We start from the raw sequence: 21,822 nt of genomic DNA on the forward strand, positions 1-21,822 counted from the left end.
GTGGGAAACAGCAGTTCCTATACATCACAGTCTTGCTATTTAAAAATTATGTAGTTACCAGACCTTCAGCAAAACCTTCCATCAAGCATCACAAGCTCAAGGGCAAAGTGATGATGACAATAACAGTATATGTAACACAATAATGAAATAATACTATCTTTCAATAAAACCATGTATTGGTCACCACACACCATCTTCTGAGTGTTAATAGACATCAGTCTATTATGACAACTTGATGCCTTTATTATTTGTATCACCATATACAATTTTACATTTTGATCTATTACTACAAACCTGGTGTTGTGGTTTTAAAGCAGTAACTAAAAAATCACTAGAAAACGTACTTATTTCTTGCTGTGAGATGTGGATTAGAACAAGAGCAAAACAGGCTTAAAACTTAAAAGGAACAAAGTAAGTTTATTAACAAAAACTACAAGAATAAGAAACCAGAATAAAACCTCCAGAACAACCCTTTTCTGCCTCACTACCCAACCATTCCCTTGTTCACATGACAACATAGAGACAAAAAAAACTTTGGTGGTTTAAACCAGTCCCAATTCTTGCTACAGTCTTTTCATCAGTCTTTGTAGAGAAACAGAAGTCTTCTTCTGCTATCTATGGAGTTTCTCACAAGAAAACTATTTATTTTATAGATTTCTATTTCTCTGATGCCAGCTGCCCGGAAATTCTGCCATCAGTTCTCTCCTCCCGTTTCACATCACTCTGAGGTGTGTTATGGGTCAAATGAGTCTAGGGATGTCATTTTTAAGGATGAGTTATTCAAAGGCAAAAGTTCTCTTCATCTGTCTCTGTGAGCTTCTCTGGAAATAGAAGTGTTCTCTTTGCCTCTTAAAGGCCCCAAATCTTCAACTATTACTTCTCCTCCTCTGTTCCAGCATCTCACAGTACCACAACTACTTCACCATTTGCTCAAAATCCACACTTTGAAACACTCCATTCCTCCCAATATACTGTCATGAATTAAAGGAGTTTTTTTCAGAACACTACTGTCCATCTCCATAGCTTTAACAGAAAAATATTTCAGCTAATTAAAGCATCTTCTTCTTTCTCCACCTCCTCTGAGGCTTAATTCCTTTCTTCACTATCTTTGATAGTTTATAGGATCTCTTTTACATGTTGATTACTCTCTCTTTCTCTCTCTGGAAAAAAGGATTAATCTGCAAGTTTCATCTGGGTAATGAAAGGGTTAAAATCTTGCCCAGGCCTGGTAGGTGGTTCTGTTATCTCTGCCAGAGCGGTGGCTGGAGCTGTCTGCGATGGCCTCTCCTTACTCGGCAGTCTCTGGTAAAACTCAGCAGCGGCAGAAACTGCAGCCGAGCTGGGGGAACTGGCCTGACCCGGCCTGGGCCTGCTCGCCTCCCCACCACTCCCCTCCGCGGCCTTGTCTGGCCTGGTATGGGGGAGGAGGAGGCCGAGCCGGAGCCTGTTACCTCTTCAAAAGCCGGAAACCAAAGAGAACAAGAAATTCTCGGGTTTAGGTCTTAAAGTAGGTGTTCACAGGTTGATCTCACTTTTCAATGGTCAAAACCACTGTCAGTTCTCAGAAATGGCTAGTTATTGGTCGGAGAAAAAACTCCCATCAGCCTCCAGCAGTTTTAGCTTCCCTAGCTCTCAAAGCTAGTATTAAAGGTGCAGAACTTAACAGATATATATAAAGCAGGAGATTGGGAATACTAGTATCATAAAGTCACCCCAGGACACCTGGTGAAGTAACTTCTATTAATTTTCTCTTTTATTTACTGAGCTTCCATATGTTTTCATGTTTAACTTGTTTTACATTTGTCACAGAAACACTACTTGATCATATAACATTTGACTTCCAATTAAATTTTACTTTGGTAATAAGTTCTTGTTGCCAATTGGCAATGACAGGAGTAACGAATACAGTATGATTACGCTGGGAGTGGATGAGAGAAGAAAGTAATTCAGGAAAAATTTAACTGCCATAATTTACTTTGAGTGTACTCTGTTTAAGTCTACTGGAGTTCTTTGAGGCCTCTTCCATTTAGAAACAGGGTAAATGTATTTCTGCTCTTCCACTTTTGCTTTGGGTGAATTGTTCTTTTAGGCAGGGAAAAGAAAAGATACATACCTGAAGATTCACTTGCAGAGGCTCTGGTTTTCTTTTTAGCTTCTGGCAATGTCTGATAAGGTCTCTGTCCAACAGACTCATCTCCTTGTATAGTAGTCAAATCATGCATACTGAAACTTCTCAGTTTCTCAGTTATTGCACCTTGGCTCTGAAATACAACAGTATCTTTGGAAACCAGGCAGAGATTTAACTTTGCTGCTCAGCTTGGGTTAAGATGTTTAAGCCCATGCTTCCTTGCTGCACAACAAAATACAGTGAACATACACATGCAGCTGCTTTACATCTGATTTAGGTATTACTTTTACCCATGCTTAACTGTACATTGCTCGCAGATGACAAAGTTACACAAGCTAGCAGCTTAATTACAAATGCTGCACTTCACTCCTTTCATCTGAGCAAATCAAGACTTGGGTGAGGGCAAGTGTTTAAAAGAAACACACATCAGAAATGTTAACTTCAAACATAGCAGCTCAAGGTAGCATGACAGTAACACCTGCACTTTAAAGAGTATGGTTGAAGATAGTTTTCTGCTATTTTATATTTTATCCTCCACAAATCTGAATAAAGTTAAGGAGAAACATGTTAAAAATACACTCTGTAACATTAATTCAAATAACTGAGAAACTGGCAGCACTACAAAAGGAGCTCCAGTTGACAGAAACTTGAAACTACAAACCAAAGAGGTCCAGCCTGGACTACAGGATAGCAAGTTCTCTTACTAGTATAGCTTTACTGACATAATACCAATGCAAAATCTAATGCTACACAGGAGAATAGTTAATCACATATGAACATTAAGTATTCCTTCTCCAATTGTCTTCACTTCTTTTCTGTATGGAACATATGGAAATTTCCCTGTTGGAAAGAAAGGTCATCCAGCAGCTCTTTCATCTTACATTAGATGATGTTACTATTAAAGCATTAAAGATTAATTTATTACACAAGCAACTAAAAGAATAAGACCACGAGTAAAGTACTCAAAGTCATGTTAAAATAACACCTAATTCTTCCCTCTCTGGCATAAGGCAAAAAATAACCATTTTAGGGAAAGGTTAACAAGCCTGTGCATGAATTCCACTTCAAGCAAATGTTAAAATACTTAATTTCATTCTTACAAATGAAGATTTTAAGTAAAATTCTTTGTTTGATCAGCATGTTAGCTAGCAGGAGCAGAAACCTGGGTACAATTCCATACACCTTTTTCTGCAACAGCACCAGCAGAAGGCAATTCTGGTGTTGCTGGCCACAGCCATTTGTTCCCACACTTATGACAACAACTGTTTGCCATTGGTAGACCAGCATACTGAATTATTCCACGCTAAAAATAGCCATGTAAAGTGAAGAGACAATTGAATGAAAGCTCTTTAAGTTTGCTTGGGTACCAAAGGGCAGGGGGGAAAAGTGGCTGAAACCTAATTTTAATTTTCTAATGACTAGTGTGATAAATGAACTTATAAAAATTCGTAGAGATCTAAATAAATATATTTGTAGCTATAATAATATAAAATATAAAGTACAGTGTGGCCAACAAGTCCTTCCCAGATCTAGTCGCGAATTCCCATTCGAGAGATAACGATCCTAGCCGGCGCCCATCAACGGAAAAGAATGAGCAGGACACGGGCTATCAGGCTGACAAAGAGTCGAGCTCAGACGAGATACTCATCGCCGGACCTGAACACCCCGCCTTGCAGGCCACTGTTGGGGAAGCAATCAGGCAGACAAAGGGAAAAAGTCCAGCCGAGATATCCATCAGCTCCAACCCGGATCCAACCATCCCATCCAGATGGCCTGAACCAAAATGAAATCAAGGAACACTCAGAACTTCTTTACATATGAGGAGACTCTGCCCAGACATCTATTTGACTCTATTCTCCAACGCCAGGAAATCAATTCATACGACAATCAAGGACCCTTGGTGAATGGTGCCTGCCTGGAATTTGGCCTCAGGACACAAAATCCCTATAAAAACCCCGGACAGTCTACCCTCCTTCGTGGATTTGGGAACACCTATACCTTTGGGTATAAACCCCTGTCCACCCAGCGCTGCGCTGTTTATTTTATTGTGGTTTTTCCTCATTGTTTATTTTTATTATAAAAATTGTTTTATAATAAACTGTTCTTTTATTTAACCCAAATTTGCCTTTGCATTTATAACAGATTGGTGCCGTGACTCGGATCGGAGAAACTGTGGGGAATCTCACTGCCCAGGACGGGTACCCCCGCTGATTTTGGCGGCCTGGTGAGTTGAGAGCCCCCGTAGCTCGTTCCGACGTCCGAACCAAATTTAGGCTGTGATAAAAACCACAATAAAAAGGAAAAGGATCCGGATCGGAGAGCTCGGGAAGGCACTGAGCCTTCAGGAAGCCGCGGCTTGTTTTGCTCGTAAAACGTCGTAAAAACGTTGTGCACAAAGACACCCACGCAGGAAAATAGCTGTAAGTACTGCTGGTTGAGTGGGCGATCGGGCGAGTGTGTGAGACGTGATCTGATCACAGGGCGAGTGTGGACTTCAAGGCCGCGTTTCCATCCTCCCGCGAAGGAATTGGCCGGCCGCGAAGGAAGCGATCCAGAGTGAAAGTTTTTTTCTCGACACACACTTGTAAAAACCTGAGGCCAAAGGGTGTCTCGGGGGACTGATCGCAAGGAACTAAAAGGGGAAGGATACGTCCTGTCGAGCTCGGGAACTGATAAACCCTTTTAGTTAACGGACCCAGGTAGAGGTCCGGAAGAGGATCAAAAGTACCGATTACAAGAGACCTCAGCTCAGCTCGCTGAAGGGTGAGTATCGGCAAATTTTGATTCCTAGAGTAAGTACACAATGCAGAAACAGATACCGACTCACGGAGAAGTCGAAGACAGGTAAGAAAATATATTTGCGAAGTATAGGGCAGAAAAAGAGTAAGCTTCAAAGAAGAAGCACAGGGAAAAATTCCTCCGATCAGGGGGAAAGTCCCTTGGGGTGGATGCTAAAACACTGGGAACCCCTCGATCACTTACCACCCCCATATCGTGGACCGGCGGGACCTTCCTCTGTAGATCAAGTGGTGCCTTCAGCACCCTTGGGCCCCCGAGACCAACCCACTGAGATACGTGTGTCTCAAGCGGGAGACTCGGGGCCGGCAGCGATGCCGGCAGCCCTTCCCCTTTCCCCGCCTGCAAACACCGTAGCCACAGCAGCCTCTTTGGAGGTTTCTCCTGCACAAGGCTGGGGATCACCCTATCCGTCCTTGCCGGTCCAGCCGCCGGGACCGTCCCATACAACGGAGGGGATCCCTCCCATCAGCCGGGTGGCGGCGGAGTTCCCACAATTGATAATGGGGAGGCAACCCACAATCACCAACTCCCCTCCCACAAGCAGAACCCGTTGGAGAGCGAGAATGATGGATAACGAATGGGGAGAGAGTGAAGAGAGGCACTGGTTGTTCCCTCTTAGGGAAGTACCGACGGCCCCGGGAGTGATCGGTTTTGTGAATGTACCCCTTAACTCTGGAGATGTAAGGGCATTTAAAAAAGAGATGGGGCGGTTGTTGGATGATCCTTTTGGTGTGGCTGAGAGGTTAGACGAATTTTTAGGGAGTAGTATCTATACCTTTGACGATCTTATGGCAATCCTGAGATCATTGTTTAATCAGGAGGAAAGAGAGATGATTAAACAAGCCGGTATCAGAGACTGGGACAGACGCAATCCACAGGGGACGCCAGGTAACCAGAAATGGCCTAGTGTAAGCCCGAGCTGGAATGCACAGACGGAGGAAGGCAGACGGAACATGATGGATTTAAGGAGCATAACTGTACAAGGTATAAGAGAAGCGGTCCCTAGGGGCCAGAATATTAGCAAAGTTTTTAGAGAGTGTCAAGGAAAAGAGGAACCACCCACTGAATAGATCGAGAGATTACGGCGAAGTTTACAGATTTACTCTGGGACTGACCCGAACTCTCCTATGGGGGAGGTTCTGTTAAAAACACAATTCGTTGCTAAATCTTGGGAAGACATTAGGAGAAAATTAGAAAAGATCGAGGGGTGGCAAGATAAAAGCCTCCAGGAGCTCCTAAGGGAAGCTCAAAAAGTATACATGAGGAGAGAAGATGAGAAGCAGAAATTGCAAGCTAAGGTTTTAGTAACTGCAGTGAAAGAGGTCCAGAAACAAGAGCAGATGCAGGGTAAGTTTAAAACACTACCCGGAAAAAGTCGAGGTTCTCACCGGGCAGCCCCGGCCCCACGGAGAGAACCCCCTGAATGCTACTACTGTAAACAGGTAGGACACGTTCAGCGGAATTGTAGACAAAGAATAAAAGATGAGAAAATTTTTCAGGAGGATTAGGGGTGTCAGGGGCTCTTTAATTTGGGGACCGGAACATCCAAGGAGCCCTTGATAAAATTAAAAGTGGGACCCCAACGACAAGAGGTAAGCTTTCTTGTGGATACTGGGGCAGAGAGAAGTACCCTGCAGAAATTGCCATACGGATGTGTGGCTAGCAGAGAAAAAGTTTTTGTAATCGGTGCAAAGGGAGACCCCTTTGAAGTGCCTGTAATAAAAGATGTGGAAATAGAATCTGAAAATAAAATTTGCTTAGGGAATTTACTATTAGTGGAAGAAGCAGATTACAATTTGTTGGGAAGAGACATGATTGTCGCTTTAAGAATTAATATCATGATTAAAAATTCTGAATTGGTGGTGAAAATATTTAAGTTGACTCCTAAAGATGAGGAGAAAATAAACCCTGAAGTATGGCATTCAAAGGGAGAGGTAGGAAAGCTAGATATCAAACCTATCAAAATAGAAATCGAGAACTCTGAGGACCCTATAAGGGTTAAACAATATCCCATCCCGAGGGAGGGGAGAAGGGGGTTGAAACAAATAATTGATGACCTCCTAAAAGGAGGTACTTTAGAACCTTGCATGTCTCAACATAACACCCCCATCCTGGCTGTAAAGAAGACGGATGGCAGCTTCCGATTGGTCCAGGACCTACGAGCGGTATACGCTAGGACCCGGACTAGATTCCCGGTGGTGGCCAACCCCTATACTTTACTAAATAGACTCTCACCAGAAGATGTGTGGTATAGTGTGATTGATTTGAAAGATGCTTTTTGGACTTGCCCTCTGGATGAAAGGAGTAGAGATTATTTTGCATTTCAGTGGGAGGACCCAGATACAAACCGTAAGCAACAGCTAAGGTGGACGGTCCTCCCCCAGGGGTTTGTGGAGTCTCCGAACCTTTTCGGACAAGCTTTAGAACAAATGTTAACCCAATTTGCTCTTGAGGACAGGACAAAGCTTTTGCAGTATGTAGATGACTTGCTAATAGCTGGACCGACTGAAGAGAGCTTGAAGAAAAGCACGATTGTCTTGTTAAACTTTCTAGGAAAGAAAGGTTTGAAAGTCTCAAAATCCAAGCTGCAATTCACAGAGCCTGAAATAAAATACCTCGGACATTGGATATCTCAAGGGAAAAAAAAATTGGACCCAGAAAGGGTAGCAGGCATCCTTGCATTGCCTGCACCAAAAACAAAAAGGCAAATTAGACAAATTCTAGGGCTCTTGGGATATTGCAGGCAGTGGATTGAGGGTTTCAGTGAAAAAGTGAAGTTTTTGTATGAAAGATTAAACACTGACAAGCTGAAGTGGACTGAACAGGATGAGTCTAATTTCCAGAAATTAAAAACTGTTCTTATGACTGCCCCGGTACTAACTCTACCAGATACGAATAAAGAATTCCAGTTGTTTGTGGATGTGAGTGGACAAACAGCACAGGGAGTCCTGACTCAGGAATGGGCAGACAAAAGGAAGCCTATAGGCTTCAAAGATCTTAGATCCAGTCAGTCGGGGTTGGCCTACGTGTTTACAAGCAATTGTAGCAGTGGCTCTGTTAGTGGGAGAAGCGAAGAAAATAACTTTTGGGACTCCCCTGGTAGTTTACACTCCCCACGATGTGAAAAACATATTGCAGCAAAAAGCAGAGAAGTAGCTGACTGATTCCAGGCTTCTAAAATATGAAGCCATCTTAATCAGCTCACCCGGTTTAGAATTGAAAACCACTGCACAAAAATCCTGCTCAGTTTCTATTCAGAAAAATTAGTACATGATTGTTCTGAGATCGTAGAGCTGCAGACCAGATAAGTTACATCAACGCAAACTGTGATTGTTTTCCATTTATACATTTTAAATGTGCTTATTGTAAACAAATTTGAGTAACCCACTGTTGGGGAGAGTACAAGCCTAAGGGATTGTGTACCGATTGTCTGACTAAAGAACAGGAGCTGACTAGCTGTTTCTTAATACTTGTCACCTGGGCAGGGTTTTTAGAACTTGACTCTCCTGAGTGGTACCTGCTTTTTCAAAAGGGGATTAGAGGTAAACTAGACTCCAAGGCAGAAACTTTAGAAATTGAGTGCCGAAAGACAGTCAAGGTACCGTGCAGGACAGACAAGATTAAGTCGTCTCGGTGGGCTGCTTTCAAGAGAAGGTACGCCATTAGGACTACAAAGGCTTTAAAGAATTTTGAAAATAAACATAACCTGTCACAAGAATATTGTGAGAATTCGTTAACGGACTGGGAAGAAAATAAATGTGAGTGAAAATTATAGTCCTTCCCCCGTAGAATTGGATAAAATAACACGAATTTTTAATGTGATGGATTATTAGGCGGGGGACTGTGATAAATGAACTTATAAAAATTCGTAGAGATCTAAATAAATATATTTGTAGCTATAATAATATAAAATATAAAGTACAGTGTGGCCAACAAGTCCTTCCCAGATCTAGTCGCGAATTCCCATTCGAGAGATAACGATCCTAGCCGGCGCCCATCAACGGAAAAGAATGAGCAGGACACGGGCCATCAGGCTGACAAAGAGATGAGCTCAGACGAGATACTCATCGCCGGACCTGAACACCCCGCCTTGCAGGCCACTGTTGGGGAAGCAATCAGGCAGGCAAAGGGAAAAAGTCCAGCCGAGATATCCATCAGCTCCAACCCGGATCCAACCATCCCATCCAGATGGCCCGAACCAAAATGAAATCAAGGAACACTCAGAACTTCTTTACATATGAGGAGACTCTGCCCAGACGTCTATTTGACTCTATTCTCCAAGCCAGGAAATCAATTCATCCAACAATCAAGGACCCTTGGTGAATGGTGCCTGCCTGGAATTTGGCCTCAGGACACAAAATCCCTATAAAAACCCCGGACAGTCTACCCTCCTTCGTGGATTTGGGAACACCTATACCTTTGGGTATAAACCCCTGTCCACCCAGCGCTGCGCTGTTTATTTTATTGTGGTTTTTCCTCATTGTTTATTTTTATTATAAAAATTGTTTTATAATAAACTGTTCTTTTATTTAACCCAAATTTGCCTTTGCATTTATAACACTAGCTATTAGGACAGTATATAAAATTAACACAGTGAACAGAGTGCTATTTAAACACAAGAAACCTATTATAATTCTTACTCCACCATTCATACATTGTCACCAAACAATAACAAAAAGGTTTCTTGTGAGAGAAGTAGGAGCCTTAACTTTTCTCTCTCTTCCTACAAACTTGTATGATTACTCAGTTCTCAAAAACTTAAGTACAGCTTGCCTTTGAGTTAAAAATGCACTATGAACGCTGTACAGTGTCTGTATTAAAGGTTATAGAAATTCTGAAGTCAAATTTATTTCCCCATAATGGCTTAAGACAGGTCTCCTAAGGTAGCAAAAATCCTGTCCTTCCACTACTCCACTTCTTGCACTGAAAAGCATTTCAAGTAAAATACATCAGGAACCAGCTATACTTTATCAGCTGCTAGGACATGGAGAAGAGGACTGGAGAAAGAACTGCTTCTTTTGACAAGTAACAGCTTACAGTATATGTATTACTCTGCTATAGCATAAAGACTGTTCATCAGTCCATGTCCAATGCTTGAAGAGGACTTAAGTCTCAGTCACTGAATGCTGGTGAATATGTAAAATGGGCCTAGTTGGTTCATAGCAGAATCCATACAAATTCAGCACAATTCCACTCACCAAATGTGAAGAGTCTACTTAAAATAGTGACAGAAGCTGGTTTTGGCCAGCAGCAGAAGTATAGAAAGACACTTGCTTAGTTGCCCAGAAAGTTCATTCATCATGTGATATACTACAAAAAGACATTTGGAAATTGTATAGAATGGTGCAATTAAGATTATAACAACTAAAATACTAAGAATTCACATTACAAGCCTGTATTTCTTATTCCACTGTAGATAAAGGACTAAATCCAAGCTAGGAACATTCAGCCCTATTTTCCAGTGAAGCTTTTGGATACAGAATTTTGTTTTTCAAAGGGGAAAAAAAGTCAAGTATGTGCCATAAAATAACATTGTGCCCTTAACCAAACTGCATGGTTGAGCTGGAGCTCCTGTGGCGCCTCAGAGAGGACATAAGGGATTTATACAATGGGCCCTTCGTTTCAGAACTACTTGCCAAGATGGAAAGTTTTACTCAAGTTACACACAGTTACACACAGAAAACATTGAGAAGTTTGAAGGGATATATATACAAATAAAGATGCAATACACATGCCTGAGAGTCACAGTAGGAATGGGAGTTGCACAACCACTGGACAGTCCCCATCACACATACTAACCCTATGTAGATACTCCCTACAGTGCCCCCAGTCTCTATCCCACCCCTGGGAACATCCAGTCTAGCCAAATCAAGATTGATACCTACTTTAACTCCACTGCATAGACTGAAGGACAAATTTCAAGGTGTTCTGTGGAAGTGTACATATCACTGTGCTCACACTGCATTTAAGACTTAAGATTCTTCCACCCCCATACCCAAAAGCAGCTGTTAATTGCTTTCTGCTGAAGCAAAGCATTCTGTGAAGATCTGGATTACTATCGGTTTAGGATAAAAGTCTGGCTGAAAAATATTAAATTCCTTCCTACTGCAGGAAATGTGTGATTAAATGTTCTCCACTGCAGGAAATGTGAGAGTAACATTCACATTTAAAATAATGCTTTAAGAGCTTTGATATTTTGTTTGAAAGGTCAGAGTTACAGCTTGAAAGCAACATGTTTGCCCTAAAAACTGAAATTCAGTTGTAGGTGGAGCTGAAGAGGACCTCCTGCTTCCACTCCCATGCCATGGATATGGCAGCAGCTGCCACCTCTCCCCAGATATACACACTCCAACATGCTGCTCAGGAGAAGATGGCAGAGCAGTTACCACTGGTGGCCTGTTACATTGACAGTTCCTGCCAGTAAGGAAGGTATACATTAGGCTGCACTCAGGCCAGAGGCTGGTGACTAAATTACAGCACAAAAGATTGAGACACATATATTTACAATGCCAGGGGAAGAAAAAAAATTTTAAAAAAATCACACAACTTAGCACTAAAATTTCTATGTATGCAAACACTGAAGAGGGATGAACTGTGAAGTCTGTGTGTTGTCTTAAACAAAATGCAAGTCTTTGAGAATGACTTTTCTTCATTATTCAATAGCATTTCCTAAAACATATTAACCATTTTTTGGAGTCCACATTCATTAACAGTGACCAATGTGATCAATTAAAGTCATAATATGTTTTTAAATCAATTTTTAAAAATAAATAAAGCCTATTTAAGGGTCTCCTTTCAAGATTACTCATCCTCTAGTATGCTATTAGTATGCAGTCTCATCAGCTGACCCTCATATATGAAATTACATTTTCTATTCTGTTATTGAGCATGTGCTTTTACAGTCTGTATGCTTAACCTAGGGAAGTAAACAAACACCACATTGTCTGCCTCAGGGACTCTTTGTTCTTTAAATTGGACTTGCACCCCTCACTGGCCAGGATCACTGACAGAAGCTGCCTGCCTCCCTTGGACGAGTTCTCAATGGACTCTACAGCATGCAGTACCCACAATTCTCAGCTGTTCTCTCCCTGAGCCAATCCAAGCTGACAGGGAATGACTTCTGTTCCCTCTCAACCTGGAGAGGGACTCCTGTCCCATGAATGACCTCTGCAGCATAACAGGCTGTCCCAGCAGGGAGGAGGATGAAAGCAGTATTGCACCCCATAGTGATACTGGCTGTGTGCCACAGCTGGCTGCAAGATACCTCCTTCCTCTGCCATGTCCTGAGTGGGAACAAGGGGAAGTGTGAGCAAGGCCAGGAGAATAATACTCAATTAGCAAAAGGGCAGCAGATTCAGGATGACTATAATGCATTCAGAAAACACAGCCCTCAAAACATATTATCATCACCAATAACACTTTACAAATTAACACTATTTGTGTAACCCCATAAGCTGTGAAATACCCCCAGAGTATTTCACAGCTTAATTAGCAGTCCCCCTGCTCATAATGATAAAGACACCAGATTTCACTAGTAGCTCAAGAAATCTGAATGCATGGGTTGGCAGAAATTGAAACACAGAGGTAACCATCATCTCAGAAGACCTGAAAAACAGAGGAGTATGAGATGTATCCAAGTATGAGATGTAGCACTGGAACCTAAGCGCTGTGAATATAATTCCCCCAAATCCATAAACAACTGAGCTATTGAGGTATCTTGTTTCTGATTCCTTAACTAATAAAAATTTCCTTCAGTATATACAAATTCAGCACAGACTATCATCTCTAAATCTCCTGAAATCAGGATTTCACAAAGATTTGTTTTCTGACATGCTTATTTAACACTATTTATTTTGCTAATGTATTTAGCAGGTTTTGAAACACTACATTTTATATGACCAGTGGCTAACTAGTACCAGCTAAAAATACAGTATGAGAATGTAAGCTATAAGTCAATACTCTTGCCAAATACATTTAAATTTAACTATAGGGGAGCGGGTTTAAATCTAGGTCAAATTTCAGTAGACTGACCTGGCTGGCTGCTCCAACCTCCCTAACAGAGCCAACAAACCTTTTAATGGTAATCCCCTACTCCTTTGACAACCTTTGAAGAAAATCACTCTCTCCCACATTTGATATTCAAAATATTTCAGCAGGTTTCCAAGCCATTTTTAACACCCTCCTAAAGTCACTATAAGCAGTTTTCTTGGACACTTTAGTGTCTTTTGACATAGGTTTAATCTTGCACATGTTTAGCCTCTCCCCCTCTCCTAGCCTCTCCCCCTCTCCTAATTCCAGATCTGCTATGTCAGAATAAGCATGTGTGCTCTATTTAAAAAAAAAAAAAAAAAGAAGAATAGTGATGAAAGTGTGTCCTCTTTCACATCAAGCCTGATCCCACTACTTCAATTCCATTCCTGAAATCATATAGCATGCTCCACCAGCTCGTGGTGAAGGTATAATAATTTCACCTGCTAGAGGCAGCAGTTAACTCTTGAAAAACAGGGAACAAAATCAAGAACACATGCATTGTGTCCATTTGCTTGTATGAAGCAGGCATGCTCCGCATTTTGGAATGACAAACATAAGAGGCTTAACATGCCAAAATAAAGATTTTATTTATTTTTTTTCAGTGAGTCTTCTCTTTCATACTGTTTAAAAATCATGCCTATTTTAGGTCTTGGTATTGTGGTGGTTGTTTCTCCCAAGCATCTGATCTGCACTGAACTAATTCTGTAAAAATATTCATGAGCGTGTTTAACAAGTTTTAACAAAAAGAGCAGGCATCTTGGGAGTCACAGCTGAATAGCAATGAAGTCTAAACATAGACATTTCAGAAAAAGTTATTATTTCTGAAAAAACTGAGGAGATATTGGTGCTATTTATTTTACAGTACTTCTGTTACACCCTAAAAGTTAACAAAGAAATATCCAACCATAGCCAAACACGAAGAACACACACAAATCATAGGAATCCTTACAGGTGCTTCTTGTAATAAATTTGTAATGCAAAGAACTTGCATTTTAGCATTTAGCAATTAAACTTTATTTCCCCATAGAGCACTTTGGGTGTTCGTTGGGTTTCTTTGGCTTGTTTAAATAACCTATTTTCACTCTGGATACTTTAATTCCTTTGGAGGTGCATTCTATTGCATTCTAAATTATTTCATGTCTTAAGGCATTATTAAGAATTTGAATAATGAAGAAGAAACCCACAGTGATCAAATGCAATCACTTTCTCAGTATTTTAGGCTCATTATGACCATATTTTAAAACAAAAAGTTACAATGCTATACCACCCACATGCATCTTTAAGAACAGAGAAAATGAGCAAACAAGATATACATGACTACTTTTCCAAAGCTTTTTGAGACAGCATGTAAAAGTGTAGTTTTTAGGAATGTCTTTTATTTATAATGCAGAAAGTTCACATAGAAGCCCAGACATTTAAGTTAAATGCCAGCTGTACATACTCAACTTTGACAGCCAAGGATCTCTTTGTTGTTTTCTGTTATCTACAGACAGTGTTCAGGTTTTCAGTGCTGTTACTATGAGCACAATGGTTCCATTTATTCCCAGGAAGAAATTAATCCTGATTGCCTTAAACCTGTGATTTCATTTGGACATACAACTTTTTCTCTCTATAGCTTTTTTTTATTTTTTTTTTAATGTGTGTGCGCGCGCGTGTGTGTATGTGTGCATGTTTTGGTTTGAATTACTATTAGGTAGGATACACATTGTCTGAAGTATATTCCTTTCAGTGGTGCACAAATTGGTTACAATCTTACATATTAGCCTGTATTTTGTCTTTCTAGACCCAGAGCCCTCTGAAATATTAAAGGTAGTGAATTTTTGCGGGAAGGTAATCTAGGAAAAATGACAGATTACTTCATAATTTAATGGAAAATCCATGGCAAAGCAAATGTATTCTAAACACCAATAGGCAGGCTTATGCTTAGCATAATAATTTAATAATTCACTCAAGTTGCAAACAGGTTAATTGTGTCAAGATAATTTTTATCCATGGTAATAGTCCTTCATGCCTAAATTCATTATGTGGCATTACCTCAGGCTGATTGGAGAAAAACAGCAGAAAAGCCAGAAGTCCTTTAAAAAGTTTGTTTATCAGTAAGAAAGCACAACACAGACAGAAAAGACAATGGACATCTTTATTAAAAGCCTGCACAGAAAACTGAATGGTAACTTTTGAATTTAGAGTAAACCGATCCTCATAATCCAAGAAATAACTACAAGCCATCTTAAACAAAAAAACAACAAACATACTATGAGAAGAGGGCTGCAAGCCTTTAATTGTGTCCCAGGATTTCAATACACTTGCAGAATTTATCTTTTTTATATAAGAGTGGTAAATCCCCAGTGCAATGACACTGTTTGATATCAAGCTCAAAAGCAATTAATGCAAGCAGAAACTTACCTTTACAGCTGCTGTCACTGCAGCAGTTGCTGCCAAATTCAACCCCTGCCTTCCAAAATTCACCATGGTCTCATAGCCTCTTTCTTTGGCTTGGACAATGTACTCATCAATCTCCTAAAAGAAAAACGTATTTAAATTTTAGAAGGCTGTTCTAGAGAGCAAAGTTACCCCACAGTATTATTTTCCCATCAGTAAAGGAAGACAGAAGAAATATTTAAGAAAATATTTAATGGGATATATCTTTGTATACAGGTGTTTTATTCACTACAACTCTCTCATTTAAAAAATTATTATATGTGGTCAAACAAGAAGATAAAGTACATCACTTCAGTACAGCTCAGAAACATTGCAAAAAGTTCCTTAGAGAGTATAAGCTTAACTTGTTGTACAGAAGTTTTTCAAGAAATATCATGCATTTCAAGAAATAACATCATCTTACATGAAGAACTCAGTCAGCTCCCTAGAAAGGCAGAGTCAACTTGCAAAGAACTTCCAGAACCACAGCTTTGAAATAGTTAAGTACCAAGGACAAAACAGTTAGACATTTATCTCCAGCTCTGGTAAATGCCTGGAGTTGAAGATAAAGACTGCAAAGTACTTCCCAATAGTTTGCAGAGTACAGGGAAGTATCCCTCTAGCTCACAAAGTTGCAAGTTGTTTATTGCACAACATTCAGAATGTCAAGATACTTACTCTGTTCCTATCAGTGACAATCTTACTACCTGCTTTACCTAATAAAGGCCAAGCCTAGCACTGACCTTCAGGAATGCTATTTTCTGTAGTGTGAGGTTTCTCAGTGCTTGTCTTCAGACCTTTGCTAATTGCTCTTTCCCCTCATCCAGACAGGATGCTGAAAAAGAGCTAAGCAGAGCTGTGTCCCTGTCATACTTTGATTAAAGCAGACCATCTTCTGGCTATTTTTATGTTTGGGTATTTACTGCTGCAGACTGGTTTACCCTTTAAACTCAGTAACAAGTCTCTCCTCTTGTCAGTTTGCAAACCAAAAAAAAGTCATCGATGTCAATCATCCTGAGAAGTGTTATTCCTCGTTTATGCTAGAAAAAAATGTTAACATCAACAGCTTTTAGTAAAGCTGTGTTCATACATTCATATGCTTGCAGTAGAAAGTTAAACTGCATCACTTCCACTTAACTGGGCTCCTCAGAGTGCATCAAGTAGAGCAGGGAACATGAAGCTCTCATGTCAATAGGAAGCAGGACCTGGTCTGCTCAGGCAAGTTAAACAGAAGCATAGACATGGACAATCATGTGCACTTGCTTCTGCTAGTCCAAATTCATGCTGCCTGGCAAGGCAGTAACAAGCTGCTCCGCTCTTATACTGTATCTAGCAACAGCTTTTATTTCAGCATATGTTGTTTCCATATTAGGCATTAGAAATCTGAGAAGTTATTTCTTACCCTTTCTTTAGAAGAAAGCAGTGGGTGGAGGAATTTTCTGTAGATTAAACTTGCCCCTCTAGTATATGGGGAAAGGAGCCAGATAACAAAAGCTATCTTCAATTCATAGTACAGTGGAAACCTACAGACAAGTTAAAGGTTGCACAAAATCAACAACTGCAGTAGAAAATGCACAGTAATTAATCTTTATAAAGAGATCTATTAAAAAACCACAATTATATTAGCATTTAGTGTTCTTCAAATACAAGAAGTTACATTAGACAAAAATTAAATGAGTTATGGATTTATGGACTGTCATTTAAGGAATTAAAACAGTTAATATGCTTGTTTTTCATTATATATTCCTACACAGAGAAATTCTAGGCCATCCTTATAAGAGTTCCATTCTCGTATTCAGTTTCTACAGTGGAGCTAGAAATGTTATAGTCCCTACTTCAAGTGACAGTGTACAGCAAATTTGAAAGCAGATGCTGTTCATCTATGCACCAAGATCTTTTCCTGTAAAAAGGGCTATTAAACTAGCATGACTTCTTTATACAAAATAAATCAATACAACTCAAAAACATCAGAAACAAATATAGTTTCCTCTACAGTTCATAAAAAGCAGGGTCTTACCAAGAGACTGTTAGGTCAGTTATCGTTTCAGTAACTGTATAAAGAGCAAACACAATCCAGTACATCATCCAGCGAACCTGAAAATTAAAATAGCATCTTCACTAAGAGCTTTAATTTCACTTTTAGACATAATATACTATACACTGTACAGTTTTTTCAGAGTTATCAAGGCAAGACATTCAACAGTATCTCAGTCTTCATAAACCAGGTATCAGGTGAAATGATCAGGTGAAGATTCCAAAAGATTTCTGTTCATAAGTAGAATTGGTGGAAGCTGCAATAAGCTCAGTGAAATGGCTGTGTCACCAGCATCACAACCTCACATAGGCTGATTTCACAGATTTGATTCTCTCTCTACAAACCTTTAGCGATATAAAAAAACCAGTGCGAGATCAGTAGATTATCCTAAGTATGGAAAACAAATCCCACCATAACACTAACAGATATTTCATTCTCTTCCACACTCAACCATATGTTCATACCATGCACACGAAAGTCAGCATTAGTGAAGCATCCCTTGCTTTCATTTCACAGTATGTGTTATTCAGCTTCACATTACCATTACATTCCACATGTGTGATTACTGGTATGGTATTAACACGGAGGCAAGGCAACATAAAGAGCATTTGCATGGAGATTTTAATTCTATTTATATGCCAAGAACTACAAAATTCTTGTTAATTAAAAAGTTTATGTGTTAAAGCTTCAGGGATTTACAGGTATGAACCTATTTTTGTTTATGGCTTATACTATATATCATTGCTTTGAAATCAGACTTAAAGTTCTTAAAATAGTATAATTTGTTTTATAACAAGTAAGAGAATCACTCCTTTTTCTTGTGCATTTGTTCGAATTTGGTTGCATAAGCTGATTACATGTTTCAGAATAAATACTACAGAAATAGTTCCTATGCATTTGCCTTCCCTAAGCTATGAGATGCCAAATGCAATGTATTTCCAAAATGGGTCACTGCAAACCACCACTGGTTATTTGTACAAACTGAACATCCACATGTTCTTTAAATTCCTAGGAAAATACCCTGCAACAACACAAAACCATTTAGAAACAAACAAACCCCCCAAAAAACCAAACCAGCAAACGGTAAAACAAAACCACCACAACTGTTAGAGACTAGTTTGAGGCCTAAATTCATGGTACTCTCTTTCAAAGGGAGGATATATATATTCCTCGCTTTGAAGGTGTGTGTATGTATATATATATATACACATACACACCTTCCCACAGAGGATGTGGCTCAGATTTAATCTTCCCTTTTAAAACAATCTTATTTGAAGGACTTAAGTAACTACTCTAAACCTAATGATACACTGCTGCCTATTTCATGCATGTGCATTATCATTTAAAACCACTTCCTCTGTCAGAACCTGAGACCCATTTATCTTAAATGCTTTTCTGTGTTTCAGTTTGAAAAGAAACTCAGTCATGTGATAACATTCTTCAATTTCTCAGAGGATTTAGATACTTTAGGGTTGAGTAAACAAAGACACATGTACACAACAGCTGAAGTCATTGCTAACAGGCCATGTGATATTTAGACTGGTGACCCTTCCATGAACCAGAGTCAACACCTGAATGAAAATCAAATCTAACCTTGCCCCATCAACTTAAGCAGAATGCAATGCAATCTTTAAGAATCCTTCCAAGACTGTATTTTTCCCCAATATAAATTATCTAGGTTGTTCCTTCTTTAATGAACATCTATTAATCCAATTAAGAACAGTGTAAGTGGAATTTCTCCTGGGCTTCTAGGAACAGTAAAATTGTCTTGTAGGAGGGCACATGAGATCTGCCAGGAGACCTCCTGAGGACTGGGCAAAGATTCTATAAACCACAAATCATATTCTAGTATGCAGTAACTAATGCAGTAGGTACCACAAGTATCAATGATGTAACAAATGAACATGTGTGACTTAGAGGAGTTTTCATACCAGAAAAAAAGAGAAAAGGACATGAAAAATTGAAGGTCAGATTTCACACTACTGAACACTATCACCTACTTTAAGTAACAGAATCTTCAACTGAGTTTTATTTTTCATGTTAAAAAAAGTGATTACAGATTTGTTCAGTTGAGGGTTTTTTTCCTAGCATCCAAGTGTTAAGCTCATCTTTGTTGGTTTTATCTGAAGCATATTCTTTCAGGTCAGGATTTTGAAGCCAGTATTTGAAAAGGCTGGTCTGTTCAGACATATAAACTACATTTCAGATGCTTATTTCAAGTGCTTTGGTGCAATACAGTGAAAAAACATCTCAAATATCTTCATCAACTCCCTTAAACCAGGATAATTACAAGAACAAATAAATCTCCTCAAAGGCCCAGATTCTAATTTTTAGCACTGAAGTCCATAAGTTTTTTAAATTACCATAAGCAGCACAACACTTTTTTCCCCCCAGAAATAATCTTTGACCAATTTGCTGCATCATGACCTACACAATAAGTCAAGATGTCTATTCTTTTTGTTTGGTTGGTTTTTAGTGGTGGAAGTAGTGGCTGGGTAAAATATTTTACTGTTACAAAGCTCTTATCAATTCAGCAACAAACACAGATGGCTTCTGAGCCACACAAAACCCTGGAAAGGAAGTTGTGCTTGGACCATAATGTGAGTGGTGGCAGACTTGTGCCATTTGGAAAAATGCATTTAAATCTAAAACCTTTACTGTGAAAGAAGATTACCCAGCTGGGAAGACGACAGCCATGGATCATCCCTAAGACCTATCTGGACAGTCAACCCAATCAGCAACGGAATGATAACTCACTGATGAATCACTGTCATGCCCTGCTAATCAAAAAATCACTGTGATGTGTCTTACCCATTTTGGCCCCCTGAGTATTTTGTATATGACTGCAAGTTCTGGGACTATTCAAAAGACCACAGGCACACACTAAAAGAGCTGAAAAAATGTAATTCCAGGCCCTGCTAGCAGGGGTCCTGAGTAACGATGCCCAAGAAAGACATTTAGGTCATGGCTAACTGGACAGCTAAGGTGAGAAAAAATTCTCAGTATTCTAAACTATTACTTTTCTTTTTTCTAGAAAAGATAGTGCAAGAGGCAATGGTAACCTCTTAAATTAAAGTGATTTCCTTTATTTTGGTTGGAAACTGCTATGCCCTACTTAGCCTGTGGATTCATTTTGAAGGCGCAGGGAAGAAAAGTAGATTATAAATTCTTTGCATTATAGAGTTTCCTGACAGAGTAATACAAGCATGATACAGAAAATTCACCTCTTAGTTTTGATGAATTTTTTCTCTCATGAGTTTAGCTCTGGAAGGCACCAGCTCTATTTCACAAATTAGTGCTAATCAGCTTGTACACAGAAATCAGAAGTACAAATACTATGCCCTTTGAGGCCTTGATAGGGTGATGAGACTGAATTAAGACATTCAAGGGGAGGAACAACAGCTACCACATTGTACAGCTACCATGAAGTACAAAATTAAGACATCACACATCAGACAACAGCCTTAGGCCACAGCTATGGTTAACTTATGGTTGAGTTAAGAGTAACTGATGGCCCTGACCCCACCCTGAGACAGGCAGCAAAGTTAAGGGCAAGATTCAGGACAGGTTAGTTGCTGAAATCAAGTCAGGCTGTCTCTTAAAATAAGGAAGTAGCTCAGTGACTAAGTGACTAGCTCTTTGTGACTGCACCTGGTTAACATTCTCATGATTATCCTCATTGCTCACACTGACAAGTAAATAATTTAATAGCTTAATTAAAAACTGAAGTAACTATAACTGTGTTTTTCTCCATCTTTTTCTTTTGTCCCTCTTTTCTCCACACCACCTTAACCAAATCTATTCTTCCTCCTCATTGAGGAATAATAGATTAACAAGAACTACCCTTTTCTTAGGTAGGTTTTGAGTCTCCTATTGAGCTATGATACTAAGCTGCTGCTCTTCTAGTGGTAACTGTGAATCAGTTTGTCAATACTTATACTTGAAGTGTTGGCAGAATTAGGAAACTTTCATTCTACCCCCTGCCTGAAAGTGCATTATTTCTTGTACTTTGCTGAAATGGAACCAAGACTTTAAGGTTTACACTAAAAATACTCTTAAAAAAAAACCAACTATATACAGCATAGTGTCTTGAACATGTTTCAGCACAAAACTATGTAATGTATGAGATGCCTTAACTTTAACCTTCCAAACAAAATCAGAGGATTACCACTAGATTCACACAAGCATTGTATCTAACAGTAAAACAGTCAATTCAAGCTTTCACGTGATTTATTACACAATGAAAATGTCACATATCTATGTTAGCAGAGGCATGCAATTAAACAATTAAAATGAATGAGACTTACATATTCCTTCACATTTTTTGTCTTCACAGCTTTGTATGAGTAATATGCGGGATACAGCATCCCAAACACCAGCCTATTGAAAAACAGAAACAGCCTTCAGTATC

General features: G+C 39.5%; 1 protein-coding gene across 2 annotated transcripts in view; it reads right to left on the reverse strand.

Annotated features, from left to right (window-relative positions):
- REEP3 (receptor accessory protein 3) overlaps positions 1 to 21,822 on the reverse strand; it is a 51,680-nt gene that overhangs the window by 8,208 nt on the left and 21,650 nt on the right. Inside the window, exons 2-6 of one of the 2 annotated variants that reach the window (XM_005532995.3) lie at positions 21,719 to 21,791; positions 17,394 to 17,470; positions 16,779 to 16,899; positions 15,362 to 15,475; positions 2,114 to 2,261 (exon numbers count right to left, since the gene is read on the reverse strand). In XM_005532995.3, coding sequence (XP_005533052.2) covers positions 2,114 to 2,261; positions 15,362 to 15,475; positions 16,779 to 16,899; positions 17,394 to 17,470; positions 21,719 to 21,791 — 533 coding nt within the window. The remainder of the gene's footprint in view (positions 1 to 2,113; positions 2,262 to 15,361; positions 15,476 to 16,778; positions 16,900 to 17,393; positions 17,471 to 21,718; positions 21,792 to 21,822) is intronic. The other variant, XM_088059871.1, reaches the window with a different exon arrangement.

The sequence above is a fragment of the Pseudopodoces humilis genome, chromosome 9 (genome assembly GCF_049639895.1).
Source record: "Pseudopodoces humilis isolate 2021_Gansu_Grassland_sample_001 chromosome 9, ASM4963989v1, whole genome shotgun sequence".
NCBI classification, from domain to species: domain Eukaryota; kingdom Metazoa; phylum Chordata; class Aves; order Passeriformes; family Paridae; genus Pseudopodoces; species Pseudopodoces humilis.